This window comes from Platalea leucorodia (genome assembly GCF_965183815.1).
Source record: "Platalea leucorodia genome assembly, chromosome: 1".
In the NCBI taxonomy this organism is placed as follows: Eukaryota; Metazoa; Chordata; class Aves; order Pelecaniformes; family Threskiornithidae; genus Platalea; species Platalea leucorodia.
In genome coordinates this window covers 112,447,863-112,462,622 of record NC_138823.1, presented here as the reverse complement: position 1 = coordinate 112,462,622, position 14,760 = coordinate 112,447,863, and the positions used below count along the sequence as shown (strand labels likewise).

General features: G+C 39.6%; 1 protein-coding gene across 1 annotated transcript in view; it reads left to right on the top strand.

Moving 5' to 3' along the window:
* The window catches only part of POU6F2 (POU class 6 homeobox 2), a gene marked incomplete at both ends in the record, with an annotated part of 314,808 nt that extends 306,993 nt beyond the window's left edge, over positions 1–7,815 (top strand). The window contains 2 exons of the mRNA XM_082306980.1: positions 3,809–3,977; positions 7,311–7,815. Of these exons, the coding sequence (XP_082163106.1) occupies positions 3,809–3,977; positions 7,311–7,815 (674 nt within the window). The remainder of the gene's footprint in view (positions 1–3,808; positions 3,978–7,310) is intronic.
* Positions 7,816–14,760: the final 6,945 nt, after the last annotated feature.

Below are 14,760 nucleotides of genomic sequence, written 5' to 3'. Positions count from 1 at the left end.
AAGAAGCTCTGCCTGAGCAAGGACTGCAAGATTCATTTCTACTCTTCCTGTCCCTTCTGTATGATTTCTTCATATTGTCTCATCCTCCCTCTGTTCTGTTTTCTTTTCTTTGTTTTCATTCAATTCTACATCATTATTTCTCCTTTTTTTCCATTTCATTTTCCTCTTCTCAGATGCATCCCTCTTCTTGTTTCTTTAACTTTTCCACCATATGTTCTCTTTGTGGAAATCACTGGTTTCCCCTCATGCTCTGAGACTTGTGTCTCCATGAAGTTCCTTTCTTCTTTCCAAATTCATTTTACTGTCATCTGTTACTATAAAATTAAAATGCCTCCCACAAACAAATTATTCTTCTTTCTTTCCCCTGAGCACCAGTCCATTTTCCATTAACAATGTTTTGTCCTGCCTCTTTTATCCAATTTACTTTCCATTGGACTTCCTCTGCCAGCTATTTCTCCTCCTGTCTGACTGGGGAAATCATCCCCTGTAATCCCTCCCATGGTAGAACTCTGCACAACAGAAATTTGCTTTCTCCTTCAGGGTGCACTGATGTCTTTAGCAACTCTTTCCCCTAACTATTAAAATCACAGCAAATTTGCACTCGCCGACAAACTCATGCAGGATTTTCAGAAGAATTCAGAAGTGGAATAGTATTCCCTTCAGTGTGAAAAAAGGGGGTTTCAATGCAGGAGAGCCTATAGATTTTATTTCTTCCACTCTGCTCACCCACCTTCACCATCCACCAGGACATGTAGGGGAATTTTAGCTGGCTTCCTTTTTGTTAGGCGATACACACACATATCCCCTAAGATGGTCCCAGACAACTCTCACCTTTCTCCAGCACCCAGTAGTTTCATAGACACGACAGCCATTGTTTTATCAAGCCATAATGCATGTTGGGAATCTTTTAATGTTGTTACTGTAGATCCCAACCACTCAATGAGATCGGTATTCTTTATTTTCCTGTTGGCACTGTGCTGCCTTCTCTAGGATATCCACTTAATTTAAAAAGCACTGGTTTATTTACAGTCTTCAATAAGCTACTGTTCCTAAAATGTGAAGTGCACTATACACTAAAGTGTTCTGAGAGCTCAGAACTTATTAAAACAAAGTCCATTATCTATTTGTATATATTTATGTATGTGTATGTATTAGTGCACAGAGTCCAAGATTATGTATTTATGGCATTTTAATGGCAATAGAGTAAAACAGACCAGTGCTGTTATAGATGTCAATAGGGTGGTCTTCATAGTACTATTATTTGAGTTTTATGGAGCTGATAGAACTCAGGGGACTGCTTCTATGAATTTCAAAGGGCTTTGAATCACACCTGAAGTAGAAGTGGTTCTGATTTGATACAAATGCTATTTTCCCTACAGTTCAGGGATCAAAGGCTTCAGTGTTTTGGTCCACCTCTGTTAGTACTTTCCTACTCCCAAAGATGCTATGTAAGAATGAAGCTTTTTTCTCAACAGATAGTCAGCCATATATTACAATCTACTCCCATATTCCTGATGTGCATCACAGGTTTTTTTCTCCTCTCAAGGAGAGCTCAGCCTAATTGTTCACTCATTCAAGAGCCCCAAGCAGGAAAGGACTTTCCATGATATTCACTGTTGCAACAGTGCCACACCAGAAGCATCCAGCAGAACTTGGTAGAATTTCTCTATAATCCTGTGCAAGCAAATAACCCCTTACCTTTCTTACCTCTTTTTTTATCCCTAACAGGAGTTGGGGAGGTTTACAGGTGCGAGTTGCCATAGCGTTTGCTACTTTGAAAGTTCTCTGGGAATACCTGAATTGTCCTTTGTCACATCCCTAATAGGCCTAGTCAGAGGCCTTAAAGTGAAGGAAGGAAAGAGGTGAGGAAGGTCACCATCTTAGTGCACTTTACTCAAGCGAATCTTTGAGGCCATTATCATTTATGATATTTTGTACATTTATCAGTTGCTCTTCAGAGACCCAAAGGGCAGATAAGCATCCAGCTCCATTCTGTATCTCTGAAAATCAGAACTGGTATGCTAGATAGACTGTGTATGGGGTAAGTAGGAAAATTTCACACCTCTAAAGGCAATTACTTTACAAACGTGTGTGGCCCCTGTCACAGTGCCAACTACTTAAAACCAAATAATACATGCCCTAGATTTATAGTGAATGAGTGCATGTATGTGTGCAGAGGTGAGCTCCAGCACAGCACTGGCAACAGGAGGGACAATTCTGATTGTGGAGCATTGTCAAAACTAGGTTCAGCCTACGTGCGTGTTTACCTGTATGCATAGTTCATGTAGCTCCTGGTTGCATACGGGAGTATTTTTAAAATATTATTGCTATGTGTGCTTCTTACAGTCAAGTTGCGAATTGATATAGGCTAAACTTATACAGCAGCAAAACCTCTTCCCTCTGTCTATTATTGGACTAAAAGATTTTTTATACGGCATTTCCATCATAAGGGAATTTTACATCAGGTTTATAAACCCCTGAAAATAAAAGCTTTGTTACTGTAATGCTGGCAAGCCCTTAGCTATAACAGTACTAGCAGGACCCACTCTCATATAGGGTTCAGAATAGTAATGTGGTCTAGCACCGTCCTTGGACAACTGGTTGCGTTTACAGAAATTGATGGGTTATTGTGCTGCAAACTTTTCACCTAAGAAGTCTGAGGAATGAGGTGAAGAACAATAGAGATGTCTTGCTGGGAGAATGGCTTCCCTACACGCAGGATTGCACACCACTTTGAAATCTTCCACCATCCCAGTCCCATGCTGTCTCCGGCTTGGCAAACGCTTTTATTTAGCCAGGTATCAGTAGCCTGGGGGGGGGGGGGGGGGGGAAGTTCCATTCTCCAGCTGTTGTGTCATTTCCCTTGATAAGTCCTAAATTGACCAAGTTATCCAGCACCAAAGGAGCTTTCCTGTGGCAGACATGCTTTATTATGTGCCCTTTCAGGGACAAAGCCTTCTGTGTCAGTAAACTACTATGGAGAGGAAGGACAGATTTATTCTCACAGCATCATAAGCATTATCTTCTGAGGGGCTAATGTAAAAGTCAAAAATTGTGCAGCATTACCATCTGAAACCTAATGGCTGATGTTGCTGCTCCTTGATTATCAACCTGATGGGAGGCAGAATGAAAAGCTTGAAAAGCTGCTTCTCGGAAGGGCATATTTTAAAAGATTATTTTTAAATTAAGGAGTTTTTAAAGGCAGCATTTTGTTTGGGCTTGTTCATTTTCTGGGTTATTTTGGACATTTGGCTGGTGGTTTGGGTTGGGTATTGTGCAGAAGGGAAGGAAGGTTTCTGAATCTCCTTATTTGGCATTAGTTTTAGATAAAGCAGAAAGTCTTGATTTCAAATTAAAAACCAAAGCAGTTCACGCATCTATTTAGCCCTCCCCACAGACTGCAAATAAGTATATTGACACCAGCCTTCCTTCTGTATGTGATAAGAAGGGGGAATGGGGAACGTGACTTGTCGACCAGGGGGAGATTTTGCAAGGCACAAATGGCAGTGGGGAGCCCAGGCACCGCCTCACTCACAGATGAGTTGGCCATTTTCAGGAGTTCAGCAGCAAAGTACGTCTGTGAAAGTCTTTCACCAGCTCCTGGAACCACTGCAGCCTAGTTAGCATTTTAGCAATCTGAACATGCTTCGTAACACACCTGACAAGGCAAGCCTGTTTCTGTTTGGGGAAGAAGGGATAAGTATTTAAAAAAATGAACATGAACATCTTGACAATGAAAGCTGGTGTAAGCCTAGCCCACTCATATGTGATGCGAAGAACTGATATGATTAAAAAAATATTTCAACAGATCCTCAAACAGCCACTGGAGAGGTGGATGGGGTGAATCTGGAAGAAATCCGAGAATTTGCCAAAGCTTTTAAAATCCGGCGCCTGTCCCTTGGCCTGACACAGACTCAAGTTGGCCAAGCCCTAAGCGCCACCGAAGGCCCAGCCTATAGCCAGTCTGCCATCTGCAGGTAACAAGTTACATCATAAACTCTCCTCTCCTCCCTTTGTTCTTAATAATTATTCGGCTTATTGCGAGGAACATGCTTGTGCTTGAGTCTTATGTCTTTAGAATGTATTGTTAATCTGGGACTTGAATTAGCCAATAGTGTTGGTATCTGGCAGATAAAATGTTCTTATTGTCTACCACTAAAGTAACTTTAGTCTTTTTTTTTTCCCTTCCTTCTTTTTTAAACAAGTGAGAAACAATGTTCCTGGCATTGAGACTTAATTCAGTAGACAAGCTGGAGACCCTGCTGATGCTGGATAAACACCAGCTGACCCTCTTCATACTGTGCCATTTACTACAGATAGGGTTACTGAACAAATATTTCATGGTTGCATCCCTGCTAAGTTAAAACCTGTATTACTGTGGTTAGCACTTCACATATAGGATGTTAATAATGATTTACCTAGGCAACACAGAAGGGAAAAAATTATCCTTCCTGCTATCTTGCAAACCAGCAGCTGTTCATCTTTTATCACCCAAATGTTTACTAAAAAAAAAACAGACAGACAAGCCATATATGCAAAGCAGAAGTAGAAATCTGCCCTAATCATAAGAAATGATAATACAGTCCTGACAGAGTTAAAGTAGTTCAAAGCAAACACCGTGTATGCATGTATGTGTGTTACAGTAATCCCATGTTTATGCATGAGGTAACAAACACACTTAGGTAACAGCTTTTTCCTCTTGGGCAATGCGTTATAGTCCTTCTCCATCAGTGAAAGCCAAGAAACCAACTCTAAGCTCATTTAAGTGGATTTTGTTCTTGGTGATCCATGAAATGCTCTGTCTTTTTATCTGCTCTTTATACTTTTAATGTATTCCCCATAGAACGGAAGTGTACTTTTCCTGCAGTTTAAGACTAAGGTTATAAATAACATCAGTATGGGGTAGTGAGCTTGCAGCTCACATTTTGCTCAATGATTTTCCATAAAACCCATTGATTGTTGTTAAATACAAAAAGCTCCATAGGATCCTCTCACTTCTATGGTCTCCCCTACTGTTTTTTCTTATAAGATACCTCCCTGTAGAAAATAACCTTTATTCAGTCTATACAAGGATACTACTGCTGGGAAATTTGTTTCAAGACTTGTATATCGTTATACCAAACAACATGTACTGCAGTATCAACACTAACAAGCAATGCCAATGATATGAATGCTATTGCTCCCTGTTGCTAAGGATTTTTTTTTTTTTTTTTTTTTCCCCTGTGGTCAATTGGTAAAGAATGCCTAAAACGGGTGGAGTTTTTAGCAATTGTTGTAGCCTTAAGTTGCTGTTGAACATACTATAATTTAAACTGATAAATTGCAGTTTCCTTTGCTTTTGTCTAGTTTGCTGTCTTCTCATTTCCTCCATCTACCTCACACCTGAGAAAACCACTGGGGATGGTTTGAATTTTACTAAGAGAAAGGGTTCCCCACTAACCGATTATCGCGAAAACCCCAATAAAGATGAAGTTGGAGCACAGACATGGCTAACAAAAGCCCAGAATGTGGAGACCTCTTACAGAGGGCTCCTTAGAGGGGCAAATTGCTCAGACCATGAGGACTGGGTGCAGAAGATGGTTGTAAGGTTATCGGGTTTTTTATTTCCTTTGACCCCCTCCAGATGGATATCGCTTTGGGGAGTAATAACCTGCTATGACTGTGCATTTCTTGTTAAGCACCAAGACAAGCTGCTTCAGTGGCAGTATGCTGTTCCTCAGAAATAGTAGGTTCAACTTTTCTTTTAATGGTAACAAAAGAGTTTCAATACGAACTCCAGGGTAATGGAAGGGGCAGTAAGGTAAGCAAGTTGAACGACCAACTCCGAGACAGAAGGAGAGTCTCCTGGTGGCCTGTGCAGGTCATATCAGCACTATACCACCTTGCTGATATGTTCTGCGTGCAAATAACAGCATTTTCTTAACTTGAGACAATACGTTCTAAAACATACACTTCAGCCTGAAATGTCACTGGACACCAAGGAAGGACACCTTGCAGTCAATACCACACTAGGATCCCAGGCACCAGTTACAAATTCTTTGGAGTGTTATTATCTGAAATTATTACTTGTCTTATTCTTTGTTTGTGAGAAATGCTTAGTTTCTTGCTAGAATATTTTCTGCAGCTGCCACGTGCTGAATAGAGACGCTAAAAATTGCCACCTCCGGTCACCGAGTTGCTTTGCACAAAGGCATTGATTCGGTCAGTCTCATCTCAAGATCACATCGTGATTAGTGGTGGCGGCGGCGGTGCTTCAGCACCGTGCGGGCTGGAGAGAGCAGCAGCGCCGTGCAATAATTGTTGCCTTTCTGCAACGTTAAATACCGCAATGTGCAGGGTGGACATGGACGAAGTGGGGAAATACGAACGGGTGGTATCAGAGGAGTCGGGTTAAGACTTTTTTTAATGCGTAGCAAGAGAGGGTGAACTGGGTAAATGAAAGAAACAAGTACTTATATTGTAAGACTTGAAATGTGAACTCAGCTCTTCTGCTTGTTTTTGAGAGGATTAAAGCTTTGTGTGGCTGCTTTTCCAGATGTTTTATAATACTTGTAAAATCTGGTTTGGCAAAAGACTTTTGATGGCAAAATGATATATAGAAGACCTCATTTACAGGAAATGATATCATTCTGGTACAGTTTGCAGAAATCCCACAATAAACCCAGCTTGGTGCCACAGCATATTAGTAGACTATTATGCTGGGTTTCATCTGGAAAACATGAGTCTGTCTTTGCACATTGTGGGGGCAGTCAAGATAATTGCAAAGTGTCCAGCTGTTTCAGCTGAACACCACCGTAGCTATGGGAATCTTTTTCCGACCCAGAAAAGGGATATAGCGTTAACTTGCAAACAGTGAAAATTGCTGAAAAATGAAAGGAAAGGAAACCTGATATTCAGAGGCTAGTAACTGCCATTGGTTTGTGTTATTAAAGCTGTGGTGTTTGGACAACATGGGATGGGAGGAGAAACAAAAGGATTAATAACAAAGACGAGATGATAAAGAGCAATTGCCTTTGATGTCATTTCCTGTAATTAGACATAGCCTTAAGGGTTTTGAAGATCGTCAGAAATATGAAAACGCGACTCATAAGCCGTATTATTGAGTGTACTTAGAATTTTGTTGTAGTGCTCGTTTTATGTTAGCTTAAATATCTAGTGCTATATATATAGATATATATATAGATATACCTATCTGACAGTTGTCGTAATCCATTGTAAATTACCTCTGCCAGTCAATTAGTCAGGCAGGCAGGAAGTCCCACCCTGGCAGAGCATCAGTGTAAGACTCTTCTTTCTCAATTTTCCCTCAGACACACCATCCTGAGAAGCCACTTTTTCCTACCACAGGAAGCCCAAGAGAACACTATAGCTAGCAGTCTGACAGCCAAACTGAACCCTGGCCTTTTGTATCCTGCCAGGTTTGAAAAGCTGGACATCACCCCTAAAAGTGCCCAGAAGATAAAGCCGGTGCTTGAGCGGTGGATGGCTGAGGCTGAGGCCCGCCATCGAGCAGGTATGCAGAACCTTACCGAGTTTATCGGAAGCGAACCATCCAAAAAGCGCAAGAGGCGTACCTCATTCACGCCACAAGCCCTTGAGATCTTGAATGCCCACTTTGAGAAGAACACGCACCCCTCTGGGCAAGAAATGACAGAGATTGCAGAGAAACTGAACTATGACCGGGAAGTAGTTAGAGTTTGGTTCTGCAATAAGAGGCAAGCACTGAAGAACACAATTAAACGTTTGAAACAACACGAGCCTGCGACAGCAGTTCCTATGGAGCCTTTAACAGACTCTCTGGAAGAAAACTCCTAAAAACAATACAAAACAAAACCACACACAAAAAAACCCGCACCAACAGAAACGTAACCATTCGAACTCTGTGAAAATACCTGTTCATCACCCTTGTAAGTAAAAGACTGAGAAAACTACAAGAAGGACAGAACAGTTTATAAATATCTGTGGGTTTTCCTATTTAAAAAAAAAAAAACAAAAAAACAAACAAAAAAAAACAAAACAAAAAATACACAACACTTAGTGTGTGTGCCGTAGAATTAGTTCCCAAAAAAAAAGAAAAAGCCAGTTTTTTTAAATGGACTTAAAGTAAACCAAATAACTGCTTACTTTTTTTCTGTATATTATGAAAATGTGAACACATTTTAAGGAAAAACAAAACAAACAAAAAAAACAAAAAAGAAAAAAAACTTTTATCTGTTTAAAAGAGAATAGAAGCCTGCCACCTGGAGGAGTATCCAGGTATCAAGTGCTGATTCACTATGAAAACTATTAACCAAAGTCAGAAACATGGCATTGCAAACTAGATTGTTAGTCTACTCTTTTATGAGTGTAAAATTGTGTTACGAATTTTTACATTTGTATTTTGCAAAGAGGAAAACAACAAGATTAATTTCTCTCATCCTTGTTCGCACCCCCTGCAGGTGTGTACAAACAGGTGTTAAAGCCATCCCAGAGTGGTCACCTCCTTTTCTTTTCTTTCCTTTTCTTTTAGTCAACAGTTTTCAATCTCCAAGTGTTTGGGTGCCAAAAATAATTTATTTTTATTGTGATTTGCGGGGTTTGGTAGTTCTCTTCTAAGGGTGTATGTCTTGGTTTGCATTTCTATTTTTTTTTTCTGATTCTTTTTGCTGCCTCCCTCCTTCCAGCTCATTCTCCACCCCTTCCCCAAACGCACATTACCCAGTACTGTTTGAAGATTTTTAAAAAGAAAAGTGAAATCTGAACACTTTTATATTGATATGCTGAAATGCAATAGAGGACAAAGAAGGATTAGGATTCTGTCTGATGAACTGTCAGCCCACGCTGAACATTGTGCTTATTGTCAACTGTGTAGCTTGGGATTTCTCTGTCCTTTGGCCATAAACCTGGAGAGGTTACCAAAACTCATTTTGTAGTATAAATATAAACTGCACGCTTGGTTCAGTACCGCATCTATATTATGGTTCTGTTTGAAGCAATTTCTCCCCAAAGTCTGCTAGCCAAAGAAATTTCTTGAGATTCTGATGAAAACAAACGGACAGGCCAAGAAGTGATGAGGATGTTTTGGTCATTACATCACTATGGACTGTTTCAATGGTAGTGCTTTTTTCCTTCTGCCTATTTTTTATGTCATCCCGATATGGATGTTTGCCCTGTCGACCTCTTCAGTAGGAGGATGTGTTTCTGCAGGTGTTTGCTGTGACCGCTGGCTAGACTAAGCAATCAGGATATAGGGAAACCCATTGAATATCCTTTGGGAATAGTAAGGTGGGTCACCTGCAATATGTTTCAGGTGACTTGATTTTCCTTTAAAGACACCTTATTTCTGTGGCTTCCTTTTTGATTGGACAAGCATCTTCTAAAATACTGTGGTCATTGGACCTACAAGCATACCAAGGCTCAGAGGGAGAGAAAGGTGTTGCAGGTTCTCAGTGGGATGGGGTATGGGCTGACCTGTGAAGGTCACCTGCGATTGTCATCTTCTGCTGAGTTCTGCTCCAGCCTTTGGGGTTCAGCCCACTATTAGGGTAGAAGCTGCATCTTGATCAGGACTTTCCAAAAGATAACACTGGGGATTTGGTTCAGCTCACCGTAGAGGTGGTAGAGTAAAATTCTGCTGGTAAAACTCCTGATTGTCTTCAGTGACCTCAGGATGGTTGTACAGGATTTTTGCTGGTCTACCTGGGATGTCGAAGGAAGTTCCCAAAGTGCCGGAGTCTTCAAATAACACCGCTCTCACACAGCTTTCAAGAACTCAAGGCTGTATCCAAAACTTAGTGAAAGAAAGGGGCTTCCATTGATTTCACTGGGCTTTGAATCTGGCCCTCACTATTTTATTAATGGGATTTGCCTTGTAGAATGGGGTATTTGCTGCATGGCTGGTGGAGTTTTAAGGCTTCAGAGACCATCACATGTGCCAGAAACTGCCTCTAAATGCGAGCACTCTCAAAGGTCAGGGTTGGAGAGCACTGAGGATCCAGTACTCCGAGCTGGGCTCACGTCCAGCAAAGGCATTTTAGGCTTTAAGCTTCAGCAGGGTATATTTAAGGATATTTTCAGTATTGCTTTTATGAGGAGGAGAGTGAGAATTGTTATTGACTCTTTTCTGACTGTTGATACATAAATATCTGCCGTGGGAAAAAAACCCTCAGTAACCACAGGCAAATTGTGAGGGACAAAAAAGATGCTTTACCCAAGCTGAGCATGTGAAGTAAAGAGAGCCTCTCAGCAACATCTGCCCTTCTGGGTTTTCTTTTACCCTCTCTAGCCACAGGTACCTATATCCACAGATATATATCTGTGTTATCTATACCAAACAGCCCTAAACTTGTGGCCACAATTCAGTTTATATAATGATCAGGAGACCACCCAGAAGCCAACAGGAAAGCAGGGAAGAACAGATCCTATTTGGAAGCGGACACTCCTGAAGTCCTACCCGTGCTCCAGTACGCTGCTAATTGTCCAGTCATTAATGCCACATACACGATTACCTGTTCAGCCACCCTTGAGACCGTACACCCTCCCCCCCGGCTCCACACCCATCATCAACAGCCTGGGAACAAAACCATCGACCATTCTTTGCCTAAAAACTAAATTTCCAGTTCTCCCAGGGACTGCTCTAAATTTTGTGAAGAAAAATCCCCCAAGAAGAAAAGTTAACTGAACAGTGTATGAAAGATACTAAATGTTTAAAAATATGCTGGCAGCAGTTATATAAGCGCTTTTCTGTTCCAAAGTACATATCGGAAGGATATAACTAGGACAGTGAAAAGGTAAAATAAATATAAATCGCCAGCTTGGAAGAAAAAATGATGTTCATCCCACAGTCTTAAAACCATCCATGTGCAGTGATTTTTTTTACAGTTTTCTAATTTTGTATTATGTTTTGTAAATTATTTATAAAGTGTTGTAATGCTTCTTATATTAATTTTTTTATAAACAAATTTTTGCTATGAGGCATAAATGGTGCCTGAACAGATTCTTAGGAAGATAAATGATGTGTGAGTCATACGTCTTTGGGGGGGCCATAAATATTTTGTTTTGTTTTGTTACTGGCAAAATTTCTGGTTTCCATTTGTAAACAATTTTCCTGTATTGATTACATTTGAATACCTTTTAATTTTGCATGTGACTAAAAGATAGATTGCTACCAGCAAATGAAACAAAAGTCTCTTCAGTCATATGTGAAGGTTTAATGGTTTTCCAATTTATGGATCATTGAATTTTTTAAAAAATATATATATATAAAATTATTATTTGAATAATGAACCAAGGGTTCACTCACTGTTCTGATTTTGTCTTTTTACGTTTTTCACTAAAAAGCTATTTTGGACAGTTGAAGAAATCAAATGCATTCAAATGGTTCCAGTTTCTTTACGTTATTACCGGGAAAAAAAAAAAAAAAAAAGAAAAAAAAAAGAAAAAAGAGAGAACAAGAAAGCAAAAAGGAGCTAGGAAGGAACAAGTAGAGGCGTATCAAAGAACTCAAGCTATAACCAAAAAGAAATATGTAAAATGCCTTTGCTCGTCTTCTCAATGCTGGACCAAAGCTCAATGTATGTAGGTATATGCACATTGTATAGATATGGCTAAATGTTGCTGACAATCTCGCAATACTAAACTGTTACTATTTAAAAAAAAAAAAAAGAAATACAAAAATAAAACTGTTCATCAGTGTTTTACCTCAGCACTCTACTTGTACCCAGTTATTGACCAACATTCAAATAAGAAGATAAGAGAGGAAATTGATTTCCATGTCAATGTTTGACTGTAAAATCTGTTTGGAAAACATTTTGTAATGAGCTTTTTGTCATGTGGTTTGCTTGTTTCCAACTTGAGATTATGTGGGGCACATTTGTTTATTTATTGTTAAAAAGTGATATTATTAATTATTATTATTACTATTATTATTATTATTATTATTTTTGTCCTATGTGCTATAATCTACAGAATGGTCACCAGGGTCACTTATGAAGCACTGCAAAGAGATCTGTTTTTCCATGCATGGAGCATGCAGCGGGAAAGATGGCAGTACAAAAGGGACTGTATTGCATTGTTAAAAAATACGAATAATTACAAAAGGAGTTGATGTGGTGGACTTGTGACCAAGAAACCAAACTGGATATTTAAAAGCTCCTTACTACTCTGACTTTGAAACCAAAGCTGATTTATCTGCACAGGTTGCTTAACATGAAAAAAAAAATAAAAAAAACTGACAAAAACTGTACTTAATCTAGAGCAATATCTGTACGGTCAGTAAAGCTGCACTTTGTGTATTTCTTAACAGCTTCAGATCTGTCACTTTTAATTTGTACCATAAAAAATAAAGAATTGTTTGACATGAAAAATAAGCTCCTTTCATGTGTTTGTCTTAAATCTCATGCATTATTCACATGATCAGAGCTCATGTAATTTCACATCAGTTCAATACAAAAATAGTTAAATGCTTGAAAGAAAGGAAGAAAGAAAATCCGTTTGCACTGAGGAGCATCACTTTATCTGCAAAACTAAACGCTGCCTCTGTACCCAGAGTGGGCATGTACATTGGTGATGTCTTATTTTCTCTACAGATATGCAGAGTAGAGGATCTGCCTAAGGAATATCGTGGAATCACTCAGGTGAGTGTGTATTATCCCCCAGGCCAAGTGAAGCAAAGCGCAGATGGACATGAAGGCCAGAAACAATGAATGTCCCGGTGCTTCCCCAGCTCCCAGAACAAAGCCCCGGTAAGTGATGGAAGGGGAGTGCAGTAGCGAGCTTGGGTCAGCCTTTCAGATGATTTCTCTCGCATTTTTACAGAGCTCATCAGGTTCATTCCTCATTTCTTTCTTTGATTATGGTATTAGGTAGCAGAAATGCCTATTTTTCAGGCCATTTGCATTGAGTCATATTGAGTTCTGTCTAAATACATGACTCCGAAAAATCAACACATTTTGAGAAATGAATTAGTTGTATTATGAAGTTGTTGTGGAAAAAACAGCCTAGGAAAAAAGCTCTGACAATATTAGAACGTTGGTTTTGAGACTTGGGAACAAAACTTTTGCAACACCTTTTTCCTTTGATTTCGTTAAACAGTGTTTTACGTTTCCAATACCACGTGTTAAATAATCAGAAACGAAACCAAAATACTTATTTGCATAGAAAACACAGGGACTACCTGGGATATTTATTTATCCTGAATTTTTCCAGACTGGAGTTTCCCTTTTCCATGCATTTTTTACTGCATTTTATGGGATACATAAGAAAGATAAAGGAAAAAGGTAAGTTTCTTGTAGATGTGATGATTCAGGCACCATAAGGAAGGCAACGAAGATAGAGGTGTAGTCTTATGTTAGACCAGCTAGTATATGTGGAAAAAGTAGATAAGCTTTTAAGTGCCCAAATCCTCCTTTGGTCTGAAACAAAAGCAGCTGAATCCAAAGGTAAACAGAAGCTGAGAACAAAGAGGAATAAGACACTGGGGTACCATGATGATTTGAACTCCTGTCTTAGTACTTCCTGCACTGCCATATCTTTGTATCATGGGCTAAACCATCATGTGCCTGCTTCATTCGAAAAGTAGTGACCACAGGTTTCCACACACCACCTACACACAGGGAGTGCCAACACCATTAACCCGTGAGAGGGATGCCTTGGGACTGAGTAGTCTTTACCCACTAGTAAATACCTGCTCCACAGCATACCTTTTATGGTATGGATAAGGATATCCTAGCACACTGCAGACCTACGGGGGTATCTAAATTACACCAGCTCCTCTAGGCATCGTGTTTCCACACCACGGTCTAACAAAGAGCCATACTTCAAACCCACATAATTCATCTACTTATATGATACAAGGATGCGGAGAATGACCCTTTGTGCTTTCGTATCAGCTACTAAAATCTGAATCTTCTCATTCAATCAGGTATCTTTTCATTCAATAATGATAAAACAACAAGCAAACATTGGCTAGGGGCTTCTTCCCCCACCCTATTTAAAAATGCAAAATTTTCTCTTTGGATCATGCTATAGCTATTTTAGCTGCCTCATAGGCACATGACCCTACCTAGCCATTACTTAAATAACCTCGATCTATTTTGTTTCAAGAAATGGTGACTTTGCAAATTGAATCAATTATATTCCCATTGATCACTGAAAGCTGACAATAAGACTTCACACCCCTTACTGACTGCTTAAAAATCAAATTTCTAAAGTATGACAGTACTTCAAAGCTCCTTAAGTGCAACAGGAAGCACAAAGAGCTTTAGAAGCACAATTCTTTCCATGGCCTCTCTTTTGTACTTCTTGCAAAAAAGAACATATTTGCAGTATTCTTGACAAATGATAAACTCTGTCCGTGCTCTGCCCCTTCCTTAAGACAGGTGTGATGGAAGGAAAGCTGGCACTGAGATCAGAGAAATACACAGGGAAGACATGTTTTTAAATGGCCTATTCCCCTGTGCAGCTCCTTTACAACCGGTCACAGTCCAAATCTATATCTGGGAGAAAAATCTGGCATATTAGCAGGGTTTTGTTAAGCAAAGATTCTCTTCTACTGACTTAAACTTCAATTAAACAAGCACTCAGGAAGCAAAACACACTTATCAGGAGGGAAGGCTCTCTTGGGGTTTGTTTTTTAATCTGAGAATTCAGATTTAATATGAATCACTCCCATATGAGATTGTGATGTTCTTGAAAATAATTGAGAATTAAAGAGTTGGAAGGTTTTTTTTTTTTTCTCTTTCCCTCTGCTCTACAGACCTGGAGGTTTGTTTTTTTCCTCGT